This window comes from Muscardinus avellanarius (genome assembly GCF_963383645.1).
Source record: "Muscardinus avellanarius genome assembly, chromosome: 3".
In the NCBI taxonomy this organism is placed as follows: domain Eukaryota; kingdom Metazoa; phylum Chordata; class Mammalia; order Rodentia; family Gliridae; genus Muscardinus; species Muscardinus avellanarius.
In genome coordinates, this window is record NC_137788.1 from 141,579,760 (window position 1) to 141,601,626 (window position 21,867).

Genomic DNA, 21,867 nt, shown 5'->3' on the forward strand with positions numbered 1-21,867 from the left:
TAATCAAAGTTACTTGAAACGGATCTGAGTTGACATTTTTTAGTTTATCATGTAGGCCTAGGAAATGAATTAGGAGGGCTTCTCCACAGGCCCATTAATTGTGTTGCCCTATTTCTTAAAATGTTCATAGTTGTAAACCTACACTGCTCGAAACAGCAGTCTCATTTATCTAAACAATTCTCCTTTTAGAGTCCATGGCAGTGATGGAAACAGAGATAAGAAGTCTGGGAGGAAGGGCCTTGCGGAGCCTGTACTTGTTGAAACTATTCCCGTCCCCTTGCAGTCAGCCCTCTCTTCTTCCTGGGCCTGGCCTACAGTCAGTCTGTCCGTCTGCGTCCAGTGTAGACTGGAGCTGGGTTAAGGGAAGACTGCGGTGGGCAGGGCCACGGGAGCAGGATGACAGCGCTTGGGGGCGGGGTGGGCAGCTCTGGGAGAGCAGTGGGTGTCCTGAATCCCTCTCAGAGGCATCCTCTGTCTGTGGAAGCTGCATCCTTTGTCATGAATAATTATTTTTAAATGGCCACAGAACCTTTGGAATCTGTGTTCTCCGTTGGCTGCTCTCCTCACTGAGCCTGGGTTTGGAGGTAGCGGCTCCCTCTCCGCAGCCCGCCAGCCGTGCCGCGCCTGGCCACCCGCTGACGCTGCCCGTCTTGCAGGTGACCCTGCAGTCGGGCCGCCACCCCACCGTGCTGCAGAAGCTCTGCCAGTTGCCCTTCCAGTACTTCAGTGACCCGCGGCTGACCAAAGTGCTGTTCCCGTCGCTCATCGCGGCTTGTCACAACAACCCGCAGAACAAGGTCATCCTGGAGCAAGAGATGAGCTGTGTCTTGCTGGCCACGTTTATCCAGGTACCTGCCGCGCACTGCCCGGCCGTGTGTGTGCGCGCTGATGTGACTGAAAGCGAAAGTGAGTCCGCTGTTGATTCTTGCCCCCGCGCTAACGTTGAAAAACTTCACCTATTTCTGTGCTTAAAAATTAATCTATAAAGTGTCAGGCTATTTTCTCAAATCTCAGGAAGAGAACTGGTTTTGAGTGTTAATATAATTCTTCCTGGAGGATCTCAAGGAAAGGGTATTATTGCCACTCGTGAAACAGAAACCCACATTTAAGAAATGGGCTTCAAAGAGCACAGACTTCTTTATGGCTCTGACTGCTACATTTATCTTGCTTTGAGCTAAAGGAATGAGTAGCAATTGCTGAAGAAAGAATGATTAAAACTCCAGTTTATTTGTAAATTTTTTTCCCTGTGATACAGGGGGTTGAGCCCAGGGGCATTTTACTTCTGAGCTACACCCCACATCCTATTTTATTTTATTTTTTTAGTTTGAAACAGAGTCTCAGTAAGTTGCTGAGGCAGTCCTAAAACCTGAAGTCCTCCTGTCTCAGCCACCCCAGTACTGAGATTACTAGTGTGAGCCATCACACCTAGCTACTTGTAATTTTTAACTGTGATTCCTCCTACATGTACATACACCTAGGGGATAAAAACCTGTTATGTTGCTTTTTAAAAAAAAAAAAATTCTAAAACTTTGAAGTACAGCCCCTGGTTTTCTGATCTAGTTAAGTTCTATAGGACTGGAATCTAAATTTGTGCTAGAGCAAGACAATAATGCCACATCCAGATTAACTCATTTAGCTAGGTGTGGTAGTGCATTCCTGTAATCTCAGTACTTGGGAGGATGAGACAGTAGGATCACAAGTTCGAGGCCAGCCTCAGCAATTTAGCGAGACCCTCCCTGTTTCCAAATAATAATCAAATCGGGTTGGGGGTGTAACTTAGAGGTAGAATTCCCGTGAGCTCAATCCCCAGCCCAACAAAAATGAATAAAAAAAAAATTCAACTGCCAATAGAGAAATCTGGTTGGCTATTCTTTAACGTTTGCTAATAACTGATTTTTTCTTTGTCATTTTAAGTATTTTCTGAAAATGTCCCATTCTCTTTCAAATATCCCACCCTAAAATCGCTGTGGTTTTTCTCCCTGACATACATGTGATTTGTTCTTCATAATAGCAAAACAGAAAGCAGAGATCTGTAGAATGTAGTTCCTTGTTCTGGCATCTACACCTCCGTCACTGCTGGAAGACTATCAGTGGTGCCCAGCAGATTGAGAGTCACAAAGGATGGCTCATGAGTTCCCAACCCTTCTTTCCTTAGACAACAATCAGTAGTTTACATTTCTAAACTATTATCTATTAGATGGTTCATTAATAAAGCTGGGTGTGGTGGCCCACACTTATAATCCCAGTACTTTGGAGGCTGAGTCTGGAGGATTGCAGGTTCATGGCCAGCCTCAGCTACTTTTTGAGGCCCTCTACAAATTAGTGAGACCCTGTTTCAAGATAAAGAATAAAAAAAAAAAAACAAATAGGACTGGAGGTGTATGTAGCTCAGAGGTAGAATGCCAGTTTCAATCCCCGGTGCCACACACACACAAAAAAAAGACGGTTAATTAATAAACACAGCTAGATCAATTATATTTATAATGTTTAATCTTAAGCTTGTTACATATGAGTCTGGGTTCCATTTTTTGAAAGTGTTTTCAAGTTATATATTCACTTCGACAAATACACATTTTCAAACTGTCTTATGCTTAAAATAATGAAATCTGCTGGGCATGGTGGCTCACACTTGTAATCCCATACTTGGGAGGCTGAGACAGGAGGATTGCAAGTTCATGGCCAGCCTCAGCTACTTAGGCCCTCTACAACTTAGTGAGACCTTGTTTCAAAGTAAAAGAATAAAATAGGGTTGGCGTGTAACTCGGAGGTAGAATGCCCCTGGGTTCAATCCCCAGTGCTGCAAAAATAAGTAAGTAAATAAAATATTGTCCTATAGACAGGGTCCCAGCAACTCTAGAAGCTGAGGCAGAGGGATCTGTCATAAATGGAGGCCACCCTGGGCAACTTAGGGAGACCCCGTCTCAAATAACAAAGTCTGGGAATGTTGCTCAGTGGTAGAGTGCTCTTGGGTTCTGTCCCTGCATTGCTCCCCCACAATCTCAACAGAAGATTCTTCATATATTATTAGAGCCTTAATAATAAGTAAAATAAGAAACACATAATGAAGAGTTTTAAGGCTTTGATCTTTTCATGCAGATTATTCTAGCATTTAGCAGGTAATTTTTGAGTATTACCATATGCTGGGGCACCTGCTCTTGGCACTAGAACTAAAACAGTGAATAAAACATTAAAATTCCTGCCTTCCCATAAAAGTAAAGCAGATAGCGCGGTATAGATGAGTGCCGTGGAGAAGAGCAAGCAGGGGCCAGGCGGGGCCGCGGGATGCCCTGCGCGCTGTGCGGCTGGGCAGCAGAGGCCTTCCCCAAGACGAAAGGTGAGCACAGACGACTCCTACCCTGCTATTCAGTCCTCCTGCGTCCAAGTGCTTAAAAAACTCATAAAAATGCAAGATGCTATCAGAATCTATAGGTCATATATATTGCCTGTTTTCATATGATAATGGTCATGATTTACTTCTAAATGCCCTTTCTCTAGCTGGGCAGGTGGCTAATCCTTGTCATCTCAGTACTTGGGAGGCTGAGAAAAGAGGATCCCAGATCAAGGCCAGCCTCAGCAACATAGCAAGACCCTCCGCAATTTAGTGAGACTCTCTTTCAAAATAAAAAATAAAATAGGGCTGGGGGTGTAACTCAGAAGTAGAATACCCCTGGGTTCAATCCCCAGTACCATAAATAAATAACAAATAAATAAATAGTCCCTTTCTCTTATTTATTTATTTATTTATTTATTTATTTATTTATTTATTTTTGGTGGTGCTGGGGGTGGAACCCAGAGGCTTTCTACCTCCGGGCTATACTCCCAGACCTATTTTTATATTTTGTATTTGGAAACGGTCTCACTAAGTTGCTGAGAGCCTCACTAAGTAGCTGAGGCTGGCTTCGAACCTGTGTGATCCTCCTGACTCAGCCTCCCAAGCGCGGGGTTATAAGCGTGCACCACCACGCCCGGCTCCTTTCTCTATTTAAAAAAAAAATATTTAACACAAAAATTTTATTAACACTATAGAAAGTTCATATATTGCTTATTTGGGGGTAGCACATTAGACCAGTGAAGTTAAATTTTTTTTCTATAATAAGTAACTGTGCTAAGAGGATGAATATACATTGGATTATAGTTTACGAATAGGTTCTTCAAGATTCCCCATTTATTAGATTATTGATAGTCACTAGAAAATTATATTAAAATAGGACTTTGTCATGGACTTCTTAAAATTTACATATCATACACTATATTTTTTCTATTTAAAAGTAAAATTAAAAGACTTTAAGCTTTAACTAGAGCTGAATGTGGTGACAACTCCTGTAATCCCAGCTACTTAGGAGGCCGAGGCAGGAGAATCACAAATTCAAGGCCAGCCTGGGAAACTTAGTGCGAGCCTGCCTCAAAGTAAAAATGAGAAGGGCTGGGGGGTGACTCAGTGGTGGAGCACTTACCCAGCCCCAGCTGCAGAGCACAGATAAAACTGGTATATTTGGGTTTTTTTTGTTTTTTGGTTTTTTTGGTACTTGGGATTGAACCCAGAGGCATTCTACCTCTGAGCTACACCCCCAGCCCTATTTTTTATTCTTTATTTTGAAACAGGGTCTCACTGAGTTGCAAAAGGCCTAAGTAGCTGAGGCTGTCCACGAACCATGATCCTCCTGTCTCAGCCTCCCAAATGCTGTGCGCCACCATGCCCAGCTTCTATTTTATTTTTTAAATTAGGAAACAGAGTCTTATTAGGTTGATGAGAGTCTCACTACTTGCTGAGTCTGTCCTCCAACCTGCAGTCCTCCTATCTCAGCCTCCCAAGTACCTCACCATGCACGGCTATCTTTGTTTTTTTTTGTTGTTTTTTTTTGTTGTTGTTGTTGTTTTTTTGGTCAGTAGCTTAAGATAGTAAATTTGGCTGTAGTTTTAGGCCTACTCTGGGTATAAAAGTGAAGTTTACAAAGTAGGCAGCAACCTGGCCCCTGCCAATATTTAGCAAGATTTAAGTCATCACTACTTGGTTAAATTTATAAGAACCGAAACTGGTGAAACATCACTTTCTTTAGCTTTTATGTATGAGTTCCAGATTATGCATGCAAAAGTGGTTGCGTGAATGGGAGGTATATTTAAAGCTGCCCATAGGGAGGTTCTCTGTTCAGAGTATTTGTATAAGAACACTTCTCTTCTCTCACAGGACTTCGCACAGACTTCTGGTCAGGCAGATAATCAGCCCAAAGGTACGTCTTTATTGAAACTAAATTTCTAGTGTCTATTAGCCAAATGAACCTATTTTCACCCCCTTTTCTGGAATTGTTTGAAACATTGAGTACATCACCTTAAATACTTGAGGTTTAGAAACCAAGTATTTCTGTGAGTAAAGAAGTCAATTTTGTCTTGAAGCCCAAGTGCAGCAGAATATACAGAGAAGTCTGGGGAGCGCAGGACGTCGTACCTCACGCAAGAGCCATCAGTGGTGGCTGCCAACTCCAGGCCCACTGTGTGGTACAGAGGACAAGCAAGGCCAACACTGGCCTGCACCGCTTGTACAAATGCACACGTCACGTTGGCTGGCCTTATACATGCGAGACTAACAGTATTAAGTAATAATATCCCTTAAAGTACTTGAATTTAATTGAAAATATTGTTCATGGAGGGAAAAGCATCAAATTAGGAGAGTAGGGCAGGAACAAGCTTTTTTCCTTGTAGTGTTCCTGCTGACATGTTTCCTTGGATCAGAATCGAAGATTTAGAATTTTAAACTACACTTTTGCTTTTTACATATTCTGCTGTACAGACGGTAATTGGCTTTGGTGTGGCTGTTGCGGCAGCATCTCTGACTAATCACACCCTCGTCCAGATCTCCCCAGTTCCTCTATTGGGTCGATAGTGTTTGAGGTGGTCAGTCAGTCCGAGGCCACAGCAATGAGCTGGACCTTCTGGGGTGCCCACCAAGAAGCCCTTACGTCAAGCAGAAAAAGCCATCTGTGGTGGGAAAGTGTTCAGGAGTGCCTAGAAGAAAATATAACTAAAGCTGTTGCCATACCATGAAAAAAATACCAGGTTTTATTAACTTGGTACGCAGTAAACAGAAAGCTATGCAGCTTTTCAGAAATTAAGGCAGCGTCTTAATCATTCCCATTTGCCTATGCCAGAGCTGGTGCGCAAGTTCAGCTCTGCCCTGGCGCAGGCACAGCCCGCTTCTTTTTTCCCAGCCACAGAATATACTTGGCAGAAATCACAATTTGTTACTTTTTTTGTTTCCTTTCTTTCTCTGTGTGTATGTGTTTGCGGTACTAGGATTGAACCCAAAGGCATTTTACCTCCAAGCTACACTCCAAGCCCCTTTTATTTATTTGTTGTTGTTTTGTTTTGTTTTGTTTGTGGTTCTAGGGATTAAACCCAGAGGCATTCTACTGCTGACATACACACCATGCCCTATTTTATTTTTTATTTTGTTCTATTTTTACAGTACTAGCAATTGAACCCAGGGGCATTTTACCTTCAAGCTACACTCCCCAACCGTATTTTTTATTCTTTATTTTGAAACAGCCTCTCACTAAATTGCAGAGGGCCTCACTAAGTAGCTGGAGCTGGCTACTAATCTCCAGTCCTCCTGTTTTATCTTTCCAAATACTAGGATTATAAACTTGTGCCACAGCCTGGTTTTTATTTTTTATTTTGTAACAAGATATCACTAGGTTGATGAGAGTCTGTGTTTCTGAGGCTGCCCTTCAACCTGCCATCCTCATGTCTCAGCCTCCCAAGTACTGGAATTATAGGTGTGTGCCACCATGCCTGGCTTAATTCTCTTTTTTTTTTTTTTCTTATTGGTGCATTGTAGTCTTGCATCTTAATAAGATGATAGAGGCACACATGTACACATCACTTATTTGGCCCTAACACTTTTTATAAAACAGTTTTTTAATATTTGAGTGTATGAAATTACCTAAAAATATCTTTCAACATATTCTTTTCTTTTTTCTGGTGTCACTGAGGATTAAACTCAGGGTTCAAGCTACATCTGCAGCCTAATTTTAAAAAAATAAAAAATAAAAAAACAGGGATCTCCCTAGGTTACTGAGTCTTGCTGACTTGAGAGTCGAGGCTTCCTTGAACCTACTGTCTTGTCCCAGCCTCCCAAGTACTGGGATCCCATATCTGCCACCACGCCCGGCTGAGGCATTTTTCTTACCCTTTCTTCTGACCAAAAAAAAAAAAAAAAAAAAAAAGCTGACTCCCCATTTGCTGCACCTCTGAAAAGCACAGTCCCAGGAGCTGCCTCCATCTGCTCACGGGCTTAGGCCTGGGGAAGTGTCAACCTTCTCTTTTCCCAGGGACCATCTTCTGTACTTTTCTTGTTTTCCCCAGTTACAGCAGGCTTTACCCACAGAACAGCAAGTGGGCAGTTGTTCTGCTTTGTTCTGAAAGAACCAACAGTACATAAGTGACAGTTCATATTCTGCTTCCTCAGTACACATTTTAAAAATAATGCCTTACCAATTACCCAGTTTGCATCTTGGACATCTGTCCCTTTTTTGCTTAAATGAAGTCCCCAAAGATGTCTGGAGCTCATTGCCCAGGTAAGCGGACACTGTGAAGTCCAGGGGCCATGGCTCTGGGAGCTCGGGTTCTGAGGCTGAGGGAGCACTTCCCGTTCTGACTGGGGAGCACTTTGCTGTCTGAGGCCCACTGATGCAGGACTGCCCGTGAGGAGGCTGCTTGCTTTGCCAGTGTCGCTGGCCAGTAAGCTCTAGCCATTCCCTGCTCTGTAGATAGACAACTGAATGCCAGATTTGAACAATTTTGAAATCGTATTAAACTAAATTCATGTTTTAAATTAAATAGACTATTTTAGAGAACAAATGTCAGCTTTGGGCTGGCAGTGTGGCTCAGTGGTAAACAGAGCGCATGCCTAGCATGTGTGAGTCCTTGGGTTCTAACTTCAGAACCAAGAAAGAAAAGTCACCATTCACATACCACTTACCCTCTCAAGACTAATTTAAAGACACAATATATGACTGTCATTTTATTTTGTTCACTCTACTTATTTTCCCAGATTTTTTTATTCTGAAGTAAAAAAAAAATATTTCTTTCATGTTTTACATATGAGTTAATGTCTGAGTGTTTTAGAAAAACAAACTGGATTGTGATTAAAATATACTTTATACTGTAGATATTAAATCAATTGTGTTATTTATATAAAAGGTGTCATGGTTTATTTGACGTGTATGTATCTATTTGGCACTCATATCAATAAGTTTAATTCCTTATACTGCAAGAAATTTAACTCTTTTAATTCTTTAATCTCTTTTTTGTTCCACTCAGGAAAATGCCTTGGTTCCCAAGGCTATCTCGAGCTGGCTAACCGATTTCCTCAGCAGGCCTGGGAAGAAGCTCGGCAGTTTTTTTTGAAGAAAGAGAAAAAATAAATGGTTTTGTTGGTTCTGTATTTGAATACCTTTATTAATATTTTAAATTGTTCAAACAAATGTTTTAACTTCCTTAAGAAATTCCTCACATGTTTATACCCCTTCCCCTCCTCTGCAGTGTAGATATGGTATATACTTTGCACTATTTATAATGATTGTAGATAATTTAACGTTCTTCCTAACTTTGCAAGTTTGTTTCATTTGCGCACAATATTTTGGAGTTTGTTAACTTCTGCCCTGTGATAATATATAATTTTTACTTGTAACAAGGGCAAAATTAGCAAGTCTGTTTTGTTCTTGTAATAAAGTAACTTATTCTGTTTTGAGTGTTGTTGTTTTTTTTAAGGCAATAAAAGTTTGAAAGAAAAGTGTTCATTCGAACTCCTGAGGAATCTTAAAGACTTCATTAAAATGTACCTGCTCTACATTTTCCTTTTTAAGGTTTGGAATAAAGACGTTTACAGCACTTGTATGCCGTTTGTGTCCACTGGGCTGCCCACGCTTTCCTGGGGGATAATGCGAGAACCTCCGTTAGCACCACTGGACTGGAGTTGTTCTCCAGCGATCCGAAAGCATCGCCCCCCCCCCCAGAATACTTAATAAAATAATCATGAAACGCAGAAAGAGGCGCACACTGGTTCTGGGTCCGTCTCGATGTTTTTATTTGGTGCGTTGTGATCGTGCGGCGCGTCCTCGGCCCCCAGCCCTCACCTACGCCAGCGCTAAGCGCGCGCCGAGTGGCACGAGTAATAATTTGTCAGATAGGAATCAGACATGACCAAGAAAAAAAACCTCGATGGGAAAAACGAATCCGAAAAACTTACAACCTAAGCCGGGGGTGGGGGCGGCTGGAACAGACCGAGGTCCCGCCTGCTCCCCGGAGCGCACGCACCTGCCCGGCCTCCCGGGCCCTCCTTCCCTCCTTCCCTCCTTCCCTCCTTCCCTCCTTCCCTCCTTCCCTCCCTTCGGGCCGCCGGGCTGCGCGTTTGCCCCGCGCCCGGGCGTCCAGACCCGCGACGCCGCCCGAGCTCCGCGGACCCTCGCGGCTGGAAGGAGCCATCAAACATTTATAAGACCCTGCAAGACGCTTCGCAACAGAATAGACTTCTTATCTGGTCGGAAATTTGCCAAAAAGCCATAAATAATTGAGACAGCTGTGATTAACCTCCCAGAAACCATACCCGAATTCGCAATTAAACATTTAATTGGGCGGCCGGGCCGGGTGGGGGCGGCGGCCGGCCTGCCCACCTGCGCGCCCCGCACCCGGCCCGGCCCGGGGAGGCCGCCCCGCTCGGCTCCCGCCGGGGCCCAGGACGGAGCCCCCGCCCCGCGCAGCCTGGGGTCGCCCTGGCCCCCCACGCCCACGACAGCTGGAAAGACCTGGGCCGCCTCCGCCCGGGCTCACGCTCTCGGGGCTGGGAGCGGGGACCGGCTCCTCCCGGGTCCTGTCCTCCCCTCTGCCCAGCACTGGGGGCTCCCGCCTGGGAAGCCCCCGCCCCGCCTCCCCCCGCAGGCCGGGGCCGGCCCCAACGCGCCGTCTAAATGCAGCCTCTCGCGGCCCAGCTCCACGTCCCGGCCCCGCGGGCGCGGTCCCTGGCCCCGGCTCCCGCCCCTTCCCGCGGCCCGGCTCTACTTCTAGGCATCTTTCATGCACAGTCTCCATCAACGAGGTGCCGATCCGCGGTTGGTCCCGCAGCCCTGGATAGTGCACTGCATCTCGGCATTTGCAAGAAAGTTTACTTTTACATCAATCAGGCCCACGTTTAAAAGCCTCTAATCTTCCCTCCATCGGCTTAATAAACTCTGAATTTCCTGCTTTTATCGCGACTCCATTGGGAGCTTACTTCTCTGCAAATAGTTATTCAGCCATTGTTTTCTCTTTCCAGCACGCTGCCATCCTGCTAATTCTCTTGCTCTTTGGTGAATGCTCACGTGGGAAAACAACTAACTAAGTGTGTGGCAGTTTAAGTCCTCCCCTAGGCAGCCATGGCGGAATCTCAAATTTTCTGGAGAGCAATCTTAGACAATGTTTCATTTAAACCCAGTCTTAACAGCTTTGGCAAACCTGAGCTTCAAAGTTACTCCGCATTCAAAACCGAAAGGCTGATTTCTGTCCCACACCCATCAAATATATAAAGCTCATTGAGACACAAGGATTCTGAATTTCCCAGAATTATGCAGCATTTCAATACATATTAAATTGTGTGTTGTAATAGACCTAAACGGCTCCATCTCTGGGAACCCCTTTTCTGCTCAATTTCATAAACGCTATCCAAGTTATTAGCTAAATCGTCTGAGAAACTCTTATTTTGAAGTGAATCTAGCTAAATAACTCACTCCGATTTCCCACGTAAGGCCTCTTTTCTTGAATACAGTTTTTACTACACAACTGGGTATCTTATGTTGAAAGTTCAGTTAGCGTAAAATACAACACTTGTGTTACAGGTAATCTAATTTACAGGGAAATCCCTCCAGTATTACAGAGGATGTTTAAAGATGACCTGGGAACCTGTAAAACTGATATTTATTAATGTAGCTAACCAAGCGTAGATCTGACACCTCGCCAGGGAAACACTGTAATAAGGCTACAGAGTTAAATCCTTTCCCTGGAAGCCCACAGAGAAAACAAGGCACCCCTCTGAAAGGCTAGCAAAGAAAAGCTTTCCATGTTTGACACCATGAGAAATACAGGCTTCTTAATACACAGGAACCACTTTAACTGGGTAATTCCCCAATACTCAAAAAAGGAACCATTTGTGTAAATATTGAAAAGGAAAACCTGGTTTATGGCATGATGAGAGAAAAGATAGTTGGAATTAAACAGGTTGATGTTTCTCTTTGTGGCACTAAAACACTGCAGCCCGTCCAGAGCAAAAATTCAGAGCTAATTTACAATGATGAATGAAATTCGTTCAAGAACCTGTTGGTTCCTTTTAATAATAAAAAAAAAGGAGACTAACCTAATGATCTGGAAAAATAAAAAGGTTTCAAAAGTAAGATTTATTGGAAGTGTAGTTTCCCCTGTACCATAGCCAGTCAGGTTAAAGGAGAAATTTGTATTTCTGGTTTGGAAGGGAATGGTCTAAGTTAAGGGACTGAAGCCTCAAAGCACCCAGCCCTGATTATTAAAACCGTTTCTGGGCACTTGAGAGGTAAAGCTGGTCCTCATTAACCCTGCGTATCTCTTCCCTTATCTCTAAGTTTGCAGCACTATTTCCTAAATGCAGAAGAAGAGAAACGTTCCCTTTAATATTGTGCTAGTATCACCTGGACTTTCAGGAAGTAAAATATAAACTTGGCTCCGTTTTCCCACCTCTTCCCATTTTCTTTCAGTGCGAGCCAGCAAGCCTTCCATCCCTACTGGGGTTGGGGATGGATGAACGTCTGTGAGGGAACCCTGCCCAAAGCGCCGCTGAAACCCCCACAGTGGCCTCTGCCCGCAGCTAACTGAAGGCACCTACCCCTCATCTAACCACCGCAGCTGCTCCAGGCATTTTTCTTCACCAGGCTCTAACCTAGGCTGGGACGGCAACTATCCCCGGCCCAGTTCGAGTTCTGTCCTTCTCAAAATGGAAACTCAACGCCAGAGGTTTTTGCAAGCCTAGTAGATGGGCTATTGGGCTGGCCGCCGCTGGAGCTGGCCAGGAACGGTCCCGGGCGGCCAAAGGGTTAAAAATCTATGACGGGTAAAACCTGAGCCTCCCGGTTTTTTGTGCTTGCCCGGGGGCCTGCTGGAGATTCAGTATCTCTCGGTTATTTCCTGCGATCGCGAAAGCCAGTTTTCAAGAAAACAAGTCGCAGGGGTTTGAAATGTCACACCAAGTGACCTGGGCACGGCATATCCAGGGGCCATTCCCAGCCCCCTCCCACCCGGCCATCCCCTGCCCCCTCCACTTCGAGTCTGGAAAGAAAATAAACCTAGGACACGCCAGACTGGTTCTGGGTGGACTTATTTTCCTCGGCGGCCGCGATCCTGGAGGGGCTTGTTGTGGCTCCTTCTGTATCGCTTGCAGGTGATGCCAAACGCAGATAAGGAGCCGCCGCCCGGCCTTCTCCTCTGTCTAGACTGGGGAATTAATAAATGCAGCGAGATTGATCACGTCGCGCATCCACTCTGGGGACAGCGCGCAGGGCGAGCCCTCGCGGCCGCCGGCTCTGGCCGGGGCCCCTGCTCGGCTGCTCGGCTGCGGGGCCCGCGAGCCTCGGAAGGGAGAACCGCGCCCCAGGGCCCGCCTGTGGGCCCCTGGCTCCGCCCGCAGTAACACGGTGGAGATGAGGCTCAGAGGAACTGGACTGCGCTCGCGAGCCTGAGTTTTGACTGAATCAGTCCCGGATGCTACACCCGGGCTGCGGTTTCCCGCTCAAATGCAGGCTCCTCACCCGCCCGCGGCCTCTACTGCAAGAAGCAGGTCCCGCCGCCGGCAGGGGGCGCTCTCGGTCTCGGCGCACGGCCCGGCCCCGCCCCCCGCCCAATCCCCGTCCGCCTCGCCCCGCCCCCGCCGGCGCGTCGCCCAATCCCGACCCGCCCGGCCCCGCGCCGCCCAATCCTGGCCCTCCCTGCCCCTTCGGGGCACCGCCCAATCCCGGCCCGCCTGGACGACGCGGAAGCACGCGGACCTGCGAGGAGCGAGGCGCGAAGTCCGCGCCGCACCGGCCCGCTGACCCTGCGTGACTTTGGTGAAAACCACCTAAAACCTTGAACCTACGTTCGCCCAGCCTCCCATGGCGCCCACAGCACACAGGAGCAGCGTGGCATCGGGCTATTGTTTTTATTAAGATCAAAATACTCGTCCCACTATGAACTGGCTGTTCTCGCAATAAATAACAATAACTTACGTTTGTTCGGCAAAGGCTCACACACTCTGTCCTCCGTCGACTGATAATTTAAAACATTGTAAAGAAAAGTCTCCTTTCTATGTTTTCCAGCAATCATGCGCTTTGGGGTTGAGCGCTGGCTCCTTCGGGCCATCCCCGTCCTCTTCCCGGCTGGGCGGGGAGGGCGCCGGCTCCGAGGGCCCGCGCTCTCCGCGGAGAGAGGCAGAGTGGTGGCGCGGAGAGGGGCGGGCAGGGCTAACCCTAGGAAATCCCAAATTCTGGCTTTGGAAAAAAAATAGTCCTCGGAGCAGGGGTCTCCAGTCTTGGCGAAAGCAGGCTGCGCCCTGGCGCTTTTGGCGGTCCAGACCGGTGTTCCTCGGTCCTCTCTCTTTCTCTCTCTCTCTTCAAATAATAATAATAATTACAAAGGCCAGAGAGTTTTCAGAGCTGGAATGCCTGAGCATGGGTGAGTCTCATGCAGGGAGCATGCGAGGTCCGCGGGCTGCAGGGAGGGGTCCCCTCACGTCTCCACGGGGCTCGGCACCATGCTGTTGGGGGTGTCTGGGAGCTGCGAGGACAGGGAGGTCACGTCGCTGCCCGAGGAGTTGCCGAGGGAGCCGGACTCGGAGAAAGAGACCTGGGGCGGCAGAGACATCAACAAGAAGCAGCTGAGAAACTGGTGTGGGGAGGCCGGTCCCCGGGAATTGGGGGGACTAGGGCGGGGGCGCCTCCACTTCGGGAGTCCAGGTCCGGGGCGCCTTGGGGGCTAGGGTGAGACCGCGGAACCCGCCGCGCTCCTCCTGGACGCCCCTTCCCGCCCGGCCGGCCGAGGGGCTCAACCCCCACCCCGGGGGTCCCGGCCGGGCCGCCCTCACCAGCTGCTGGAAGGCCGGCTGGTCCAGGTCGCTCTGCAGCGCGAACTCGCTCAGCGCCTTCCAGGGCGGCTGGTACGTCTGCACCTCGACGGCGCTGCCCTGCACGGCGCTCTCGTGGCGGATGGGGCTGCCGGCCACCAGGGGCGTCCCGGTCAGGCCCTGGAGGCTCTGCAAGGCGAGCCAGGCTCAGGGCGCGCCCGCCAGGCCTCGCCTCGGGGATGGGATGGGGCGCCTGGCTCCGCGGGCCTCACTGGGGCCTGCGTTGGCCTGGGGGAGGCTCACACCCCCAGCGCGCACGGAAGAGCACTCCTACCCGGCTGGGAACACCCGGGGCCCACATTCCTGCCGTGAATCCGTGCTGGAAGCCAACCCACGGGCTGGGGGGGGGGGAAGCCGGCTCCCACCCGCTGTAGCTACGCGCAGGAAACGCGCCCCAACCGAGCCACGCGGGACAGACACCGCCCGCCAGACGGACTTTGGGGCTCCGAACACAACATGGCACCCGGGCTCGCGCTGCGCCCAGGAGCCAGGCCCTGCGCACCGCAGACGCGCCGACCGGGACGCCCAAGGCCCGGGCAAGTCCCGCTGCTCGGACGGCACCAAGACCCCGCCGGCCCGCGCCGGCCCCTCTCCCCCGGGCCCCAGACGCAGCCCGCCCGGGCCCCGCGCGCCCTCACCGTCTTGTCGCTGTGCTGCTGCTGCTGCTGCAGCTGCTTCATGAGGATGGACTTCTTCTTGTCCTTGCAGCGCTTGTTCTGGAACCAGACGCGGATGACGCGCGGGCTCAGGCCGGTCATCTCCACCAGCTGCTCCTTCATGAGCGCGTCGGGCCGCGGGTTGGCGGCGTAGCAGGTCCGCAGCGTGTGCAGCTGCTTCTCGTTGAGCACCGTGCGCACGCGGGTCGTCTTCTCCGCCTGCTTGTGCACGTGCGGGCGCAGCGCGGGCTGCCGGCCGGGCCCGGGGTCTGCGGGACAGGGCGGGCGCGGGTGGGCCGGGGCCGCGGGGGCGCGGAGGCCAGCCCCCCCCCCAGGCGATTCCGTTTCCCTTTTGCTCCGTTCGCTCCGTCCCGTCGTCCTCTCCCTCCCGGCGCCTGGGCGGCCATCCCGAGGGAGCCCTGCGCTCTCCGGGCGCCTGGGCGGCCATCCCGCCGCGCGGGCCGCTCTCAACACCACCCGGGCCTCCGAGGGCCGCTCGGGCCGGCGGGGCTGGCCTAGCCCTCGGAACCAAATCGGAGTTTCGGAGGGAGAGGAGGGAGGGGCGCCCGGGACTCTGGAGCGGGGAGGCGCCGCCGAGGACCCGTCCCTGAGCTGAGCTTTCCCGAAACCCTCGCTCAGGCCGGTTCCGACAGACCCGGCCCGGGCGCGCGGCGGCCTCCAGGGCCGGGGGCAGCTCCCTCGGCCGGCGCGGGGGCCTCGCTTCCCGGGTCTCCTCGCCCAAGGCTCCAGGTTAGCGCGGCCCACACTCTCCTCCCTGCGGCCCGCGGCCCGCAACAAAGGAGCGCCCCCCGGATCCCCGCCCGGGGTGCGGGCCCGGCGCCCCTCGGCTGCACACCCCTCGCGAAGCTGGTCTGCACACCCAGGGCTCTGTGCGGCAGCTTTGGGATGAGAGCGACCCCTCTGAGGCGTTCTTAGGTCTGCATAAATATTTACAAATCGCCCCTTCAGCACAACCTCCTTGCTCTGGAGAGAGGACGTGGAGATCCGGGGTGGGGGGCTGCAGGCTCACGGCACCCAGGGGCCCAGCCCGCTCCGGAGCTCGGGGCTGCGGCCCCCGTTTCTCACGCTCTCTCTGCCGCCTCCGCTCACCCCAGCTCCCGGCTCGGGCCGCCCCTTGAGGCCCAGGACATCCTAGCGAGCATCTTCTTTGATTCAAGAGTTCAAGGTCTTTATACGCCTCCCCACCGAGGGCCATTAGCCCACGCGGTGCATCAAACTGGGACTCAGCACACAATACAGACAGCTCCGGGCGGGCACGGCGAGCTCCGGGGGCTCCCGGACCAGGGCCTGCTCGGCTCCCCGCAGGGAGCTGGGTCGCTTACACACGCCCCCAGGCAAACCTGTCTCCTCCCAGACAATAACATGTATTCCTGGAAAAAATTCCCAGCGCACGCCCCCCAGGCAGGCAGCGCCCGAGACTCCCTCCCCGCGGTCCTCGCCTCCCGGGCTCCACCACCGCGTCCCACGCACTCCCCGCCTCGGGGAGCCCGGCTCTGCACACGGCCGGGTGCGCGCCGCTCGCGGCGCCCCCCGCGCGCCCGAGGCCCCCACGCCGGAGGACACCTCCGGGCGCCCCGGCGCGGCTCACCTGGCAGAGGCAGGCCGCGGGCGCCGGGGAGCGGCCCGGGGCTCTGCGGGCTGCCGGCGGCCGCGCGCTCCAGCAGCAGGCCGTGGTCGGCGCGGCAGAGCAGCTCGTGCTCCCGCAGCGAGAACTCGTCCCCGGGCAGCAGCTGGCGGCTGCACACGGAGCAGCGGAAGCACTCGATGTGGTACACGCTGTCCCGCGCCCGCATCACCAGGTCGCTGCTGCTGAAGCCCACCTGGCACTTGGCGCACTTGATGCCGAAGAGCCTGCGGGCGCGGGCGGCGGTCAGGGGCGGGGGCCGCCCGCGGGGGTCTCCCGCCCGCCCGGCCCGCGCGCCCGCGCGCCTCACCGCACGTAGTCCCGCTTGCAGTAGGTCTTCCCGTCCCGCACGAAGCACGTGCACGTCTCGTCCAGGTGCTGGCTGCACTCGGCGCACTTGAGGCAGGCGGCGTGCCACTCCAGGTCGGGCGACACGCGCAGGAGGAACTGGTCGTGGATCTGGCTCCCGCAGCCCGCGCACATGGCCGTCCCGGGCTTCTCTGCCGGGGAAGCGCGGGGCCGCGTCAGGCCTGCGGCCCGACCCCGCCGGCCCAGCCCAGCCCAGCCCAGCCCTCTCCTTCAAGAACGGCGGCTCCCCCCCGAGGGGTGCGGAGGGGAACGTGCTTTCTAAAGGGTGCGGGAAACTGGAGACGAAAAGATAAAGTAAATAAATAAATAAAACCCCCAATCTTTGGGCTTCGTGGAGGCGTTTCGTCTCGCCCTCCGGGCACTTTTGCGGTGCCGTTCACTGGACACAGTCGTGGCGTGGGTCTGTCGTGTAACTCAGCGCTAAGGTGCCGGGACGAAAAAGCCAGGGTTCGGCACCAGGTGGCCCGGGCAGCGGAGCTGGACAGCGATGTCCCCGCCGGCTGCCCGCTGGCAGCGACGCCGGCTTTCCGGGGAGCCGCTCATCCTCCTGGGCATTTCTTTAAATATCTCAGCCCCAGCGAGAGAAATCTCCGTGGCTTTGAAAGAGCAAACAAACCCACACCCCTGAATCAACCCTAACGGGCCGAGCGCAAGACAGAAGCAGGGCTCACGAGCCGAGGCCAGCCTAGACGGCTGGGGAAACAGTATCTAGATGCACGACGCCGGGGCAGGGCTCCAGGGGAGCTGCTGTCAAACGCGGGCCACTTGTAGAATCCACCACACATCTTCTGCATTAGCCACGCTGCACAGAAAGCACACGCACACACACCCGCACGCACAAAGACTTACTCTTGGAGTGATCCCCCATAGCACCCAGAAAAGGATAGTGAAAAATAATATCCACCATGCAGAAAGAGATGTGCGCGCCACGAGTGCGACCGGGGTCGGAGGACGAGGGTCGCGCCCGCCTCGCTCTCGGCCACTAACTCCTCCTGCCCCGCGGACTTGGAGGCGCGAGTCCGCACCGGCCCGCACGCAGCATGACGTCAGCACGCACTCCCCGGCCGGGCTGGGGGCGGGACCTGCGGCGTCACCAGCCCCCCGGAGCCGCGGGGGCGGGGTGGGGGGGCTGGGGACCGCGGGGCCGCTGGGTGGGGTGGGGGCGGGCGTGGAGGGAGATTGGCTGGGAAGGAGTGGGCCAACTCCAATTGGCTGCAGGGAACAATGGAGCGCAGCCCCCTCCCCCCGAAGCCTCCGGGCATCCCCGCCGGCCGCCCGGCCATCCCGGCCGGACCCTGCGTCTGCACCGAGCTGGCTCTGCGGCGGCGGCGGCTCCGCGCTTCCTCCTGGACACGAGGGGCGGTTTCCCCAGTGGCGCCCGAGCCGGGTGATGGTTACCTCTGGGTACCTGGGGCACGGCTCGCCTTCAAAATCTGCACCTTTCTTTTATACATTAAAAAAAAAAAAATTCCCTTCTCAAGAGGAGAGAGCTGGGGTGGGGGAGCGATTCTTTGGGACGTGACCATCCTCGTCTTAGCTGACCACCTTTCTCCTCTCGCGTGCCTTTGTCCTCAGGGTCCCAGCTAGGGAGGCCGGCCAGGGAGGAGGCCTGGGTCCGGTAAACTCCGGGAGACTCCCCCTCGCGCCGCCGGTAGGAAACGGGTTGGAGGTGGGAGCGCGGAGGCAGAGGCAGGTCCTGGGGGGCGGCCGCCCAGTGCGTTCCTCGCGTGGAGGATGCTTCGGGTCCTCTTCCTGCTCCGTCTCCTCCTCCGCTTTGTCTTTTTCCTCGTTTCCTCGTCATTTTGCTTTTTATTTTGTTTTTAATTTCATACCTATTCCTCTTCCCCATCCTTTTCCCACTCAAACTGCAAAACTCCTAGAAACACAGCTGGGGTCCAATGTGCACTCAACTTCCAGAATAAGCTTTCTTCTTCGTCGTCTTCGTCTTCTTCCTCTTCTTTTATTCTTTTTCTTTTCCTCCTCTTTTTCCTCCTCCTCCTCTTTCTTCTTTACAAATTCTGTTTTATTTCACAAACGAACTGCAACGCAAATAATCAGAAACAAATGTGGCGCGCGGGGTAATTTACTATCTGCGCAGTGACTTGTCAGTCCTTAGAAAATCCGCGACTTCTGAACAGAGTCCAGACATTTTATTTTCCTTCGTCCTACCCCCACCCAAAAAAAAAAAAAAAAACTCGCTGTGGGTTTTGTTTGAAAGGGTTCAAAGACCGGCCCATGAATTATAAATAACATTCATCCGACCGTGGTGTCTGTTCTTTTCCCATTACGAGGCGTACCGCGGACTCGGCGCCGGCCTGGGCGGGGCGCGGTGCGGGGTCCGGGACCCGGGCCCGGCGCGCGGCCCCGGAGCGCAGGCGGCTCCGACCGGGCCGGGGGCTCCGGGGCGGCTCGGCCGTCCTCCCACCGGCCGGTTCTGGGTGACAGCCCACCGACCGCTCTGCTGACCAGCTATTTTTTCTTTTGCGTCTTTGGGCTCTAGCGTCCCCAACAGCTTTCGCCCTGGCCGCGTGCGGGGAGGGTCGCGGGAGCGTTTGCGCGAAAGTTTCCGTGCAAATAAAAGGGGGAGAGAAGGAGACTGCGGGTCTGTCCCCTGCGGGAGCTCAGGCCACGCGGTTTAACTCCCTCCGCCGCCGCCTCCTGTAACGCGGGCTGGGGGGCGGTAGCAGCGATCTCTGTCTGCCGTGTACACGCTAAGATACAGCGAAGCCTCGGGATGATCCTGGCACACCCTAAGCCCAGGGCGCGCTGACTGTGGCGGTCGACGTCTGTGTTTGTGTCGGGAGCCTCTTTCCTGTGGGTGGCGCCAGCGTGAGTCAGGGTGAGGAGGAGTGTGTGTGTGTGTGTGTGTGTGTGTGTGTGTGTGTGTGTGTGTGTGTGTGTGTGTGTTCACGGGATGTCTGTGCCTGCGGGTTCCTAGCCCGGAGTGGGAGGGTCGCCCCGGCTGTGTTTGCTTGGGTGTGGAGGGAGGAGGTGCGCCTAGCCTGTTGGCCTCGCCCTCTGGGGGTCCCTGGGCCGGGCCAGACTCCCACCATCCCTCAGGTCCTGCTCACCCTGCCAGGAGCAAGGAAGGAATCAATAATTCAGGGGTGGCAGGAGGGAGCAGCTCCCAGAAGAACCCTTAGGCTCAACCTTTAACCCTTTCCTTCTTAGAGAACTGCCTAAGCAGGAAAGCTGGTCCTCTGAGACTCTACCAGGGAGGAGGGGGGTGGGCGAGGGAAACCAGCCCAAGAAGAATATTTGCCTAGCGTGGTGGCGCACCCATGTAATCCCAGTGCTTTGGAGGCTGAGATTGGAGGATCACAGGTTTGAGGACAGCCTTGGCAACTTAAGACCTTATTTCAAAATAAGGAGGATCACAGCCAGCCTCAGAAACTTGTGAGGCCCTCCACGACTTAGTGAGACCCTGTTTCAAAATAAAGGGGGAAAAAAATGGGCCTGGTTCTCATAGGGAAAATGCCCCTGGCTACAATTCCTAATACCACCACCAAAAAGAAAGAAAGAAATCTTTCCAAGAGAAATTCATCCAGAAGAAAGTCTTCCTGGGTTCTGTCTGGAAGGGGGATGGCGGTTAAGCCCAGAGATGCTTTGTCACTGGGCTACATCCTCAACCCGTTTTATTTATGTTTTTATACTGAAGCAGGGTCTCATCGAGTCACTGAGGCTGACCTAGAACCTGCAATTCTTTTGTCTCAGCATCCCAAATACTTGGATCATGAGCATGCACCTCCGAACCTTCCTCATTCGTCACTGCAACTGTTCGCAATTTCCCCCAAAGACAGACTTGCTGTGTGAAGAACCTTGAGAAAGAACAGAGGAGCAGGTGGTCATTGGTACCACGGTGATGGCTGCTCCTGCCCTGAGAGGGCCCCGGGCTGGGAGGGAACCACCAACTGTCATCAAAACCAGCTGGTTTATTATCTGTTTCCTTGGTCAACCCTCCCCTCAAGAGCCTTCGGAGATTTCCTCTTGTTTGACAGATAGGAAACCAAATCAAGATAGCTGGTCACACCTTCCCGGACTGGCATTGCAGAGAAGTCACAGGCACCCACAGACCCCAGCCGGGGACCCAGGCGGCTTCTGCCAGCCCCGCATCCACGCACACGCGGGCACACCTCGTCAGGCTCCTTATTATCACCCACTCGGGAGACTGTGTGTCCTATCTTCATGGATCCACCGACGTGGGGTCTCTCTTGCACCCCAGTGCCACCATCATAAAGACAACATGCTAGGCTCTTGCATGTGTGTCTACATATGACTATCCTTATCCTCACAACAACTCTGCGGAGGGTTATTTTAGTACAATTATCCCTACTGCAGGGCAGAGGAAACCGTGGCTTGCAGAGATTAAGTCATTTGTGCCGATTTCCAGAGCTGGTAAAGCTGGGGTTTTTGAATGAGGCTCTCGACCTGGAGGGCTTGCTTATGGGATCAGCACACCATACAAAGGGAGTAAGGGCACCATCACCATCCAACACAGAGGAAGCCGGTGCCAACCGCAGGAGGATCAATCCTCACTGTGAATATCAGAAAGGAAACAGGGACAGTGACCTGCTGCCCCAAATATAAGTGACCAGATGGAGTGGAAGCCAGGGTGCCTGTGGACCAGGACTCTCCGGCTGTGCCAGAGCCTGTGGGTGGGATCCTGCCACTGTCCAGGGCCCAGACTCTGTCCTCCTGGGTCCCTGGACTGGTCTCCCATCTTCTTCCTAAAGGTCTCCCTCTGCCAGAGGCTTCTGAGCGCACAGTTTTGGGGACCCACCCAACTGCCTTATTTCAAAGAAGCAATAAGGCCTGGGGAGAGGAAGAAACTTGGCAAGTCAGGATCAGCTTCCAGCCCCTGACTTCCTGCCCCCTCCTCCACCGCGCCTGCGCCCCCACCCAGACTCCCTTCAAGCAAATAGGTGCGCACAGGCACTGGCTGGACCCTCACCTGCGATCCGGCGGACCTTGGGCTGAGCCATCAGATAAGGTTTCCTTGAAGTGTCCTGACACCTCCTGAGCAGGACTGGCCGTAATTCGCAGATCCC

The 21,867-nt window shown here is 52.8% G+C and overlaps 2 protein-coding genes across 3 annotated transcripts in view; one reads left to right on the forward strand and one right to left on the reverse strand.

Moving 5' to 3' along the window:
- Nucleotides 1-8,420, forward strand: part of SCAPER (S-phase cyclin A associated protein in the ER) — a gene marked incomplete at both ends in the record, with an annotated part of 288,797 nt that extends 280,377 nt beyond the window's left edge. For both annotated transcript variants that reach the window (XM_080692276.1, XM_080692277.1), the window contains 3 exons: nt 657-848; nt 5,186-5,228; nt 8,317-8,420. In XM_080692276.1, coding sequence (XP_080548402.1) covers nt 657-848; nt 5,186-5,228; nt 8,317-8,420 — 339 coding nt within the window. The remainder of the gene's footprint in view (nt 1-656; nt 849-5,185; nt 5,229-8,316) is intronic.
- Nucleotides 8,421-13,755: 5,335 nt separating this feature from the next.
- ISL2 (ISL LIM homeobox 2) lies at nt 13,756-17,726 on the reverse strand (the record flags this gene model as incomplete). Its single annotated transcript, XM_080690883.1, has 6 exons — nt 13,756-13,872; nt 14,111-14,278; nt 14,788-15,074; nt 16,415-16,677; nt 16,761-16,950; nt 17,669-17,726. The coding sequence occupies 6 exons, from the start codon at nt 17,724-17,726 to the stop codon at nt 13,756-13,758; spliced, it is 1,083 nt and encodes a 360-aa protein (XP_080547009.1).
- Nucleotides 17,727-21,867: the final 4,141 nt, after the last annotated feature.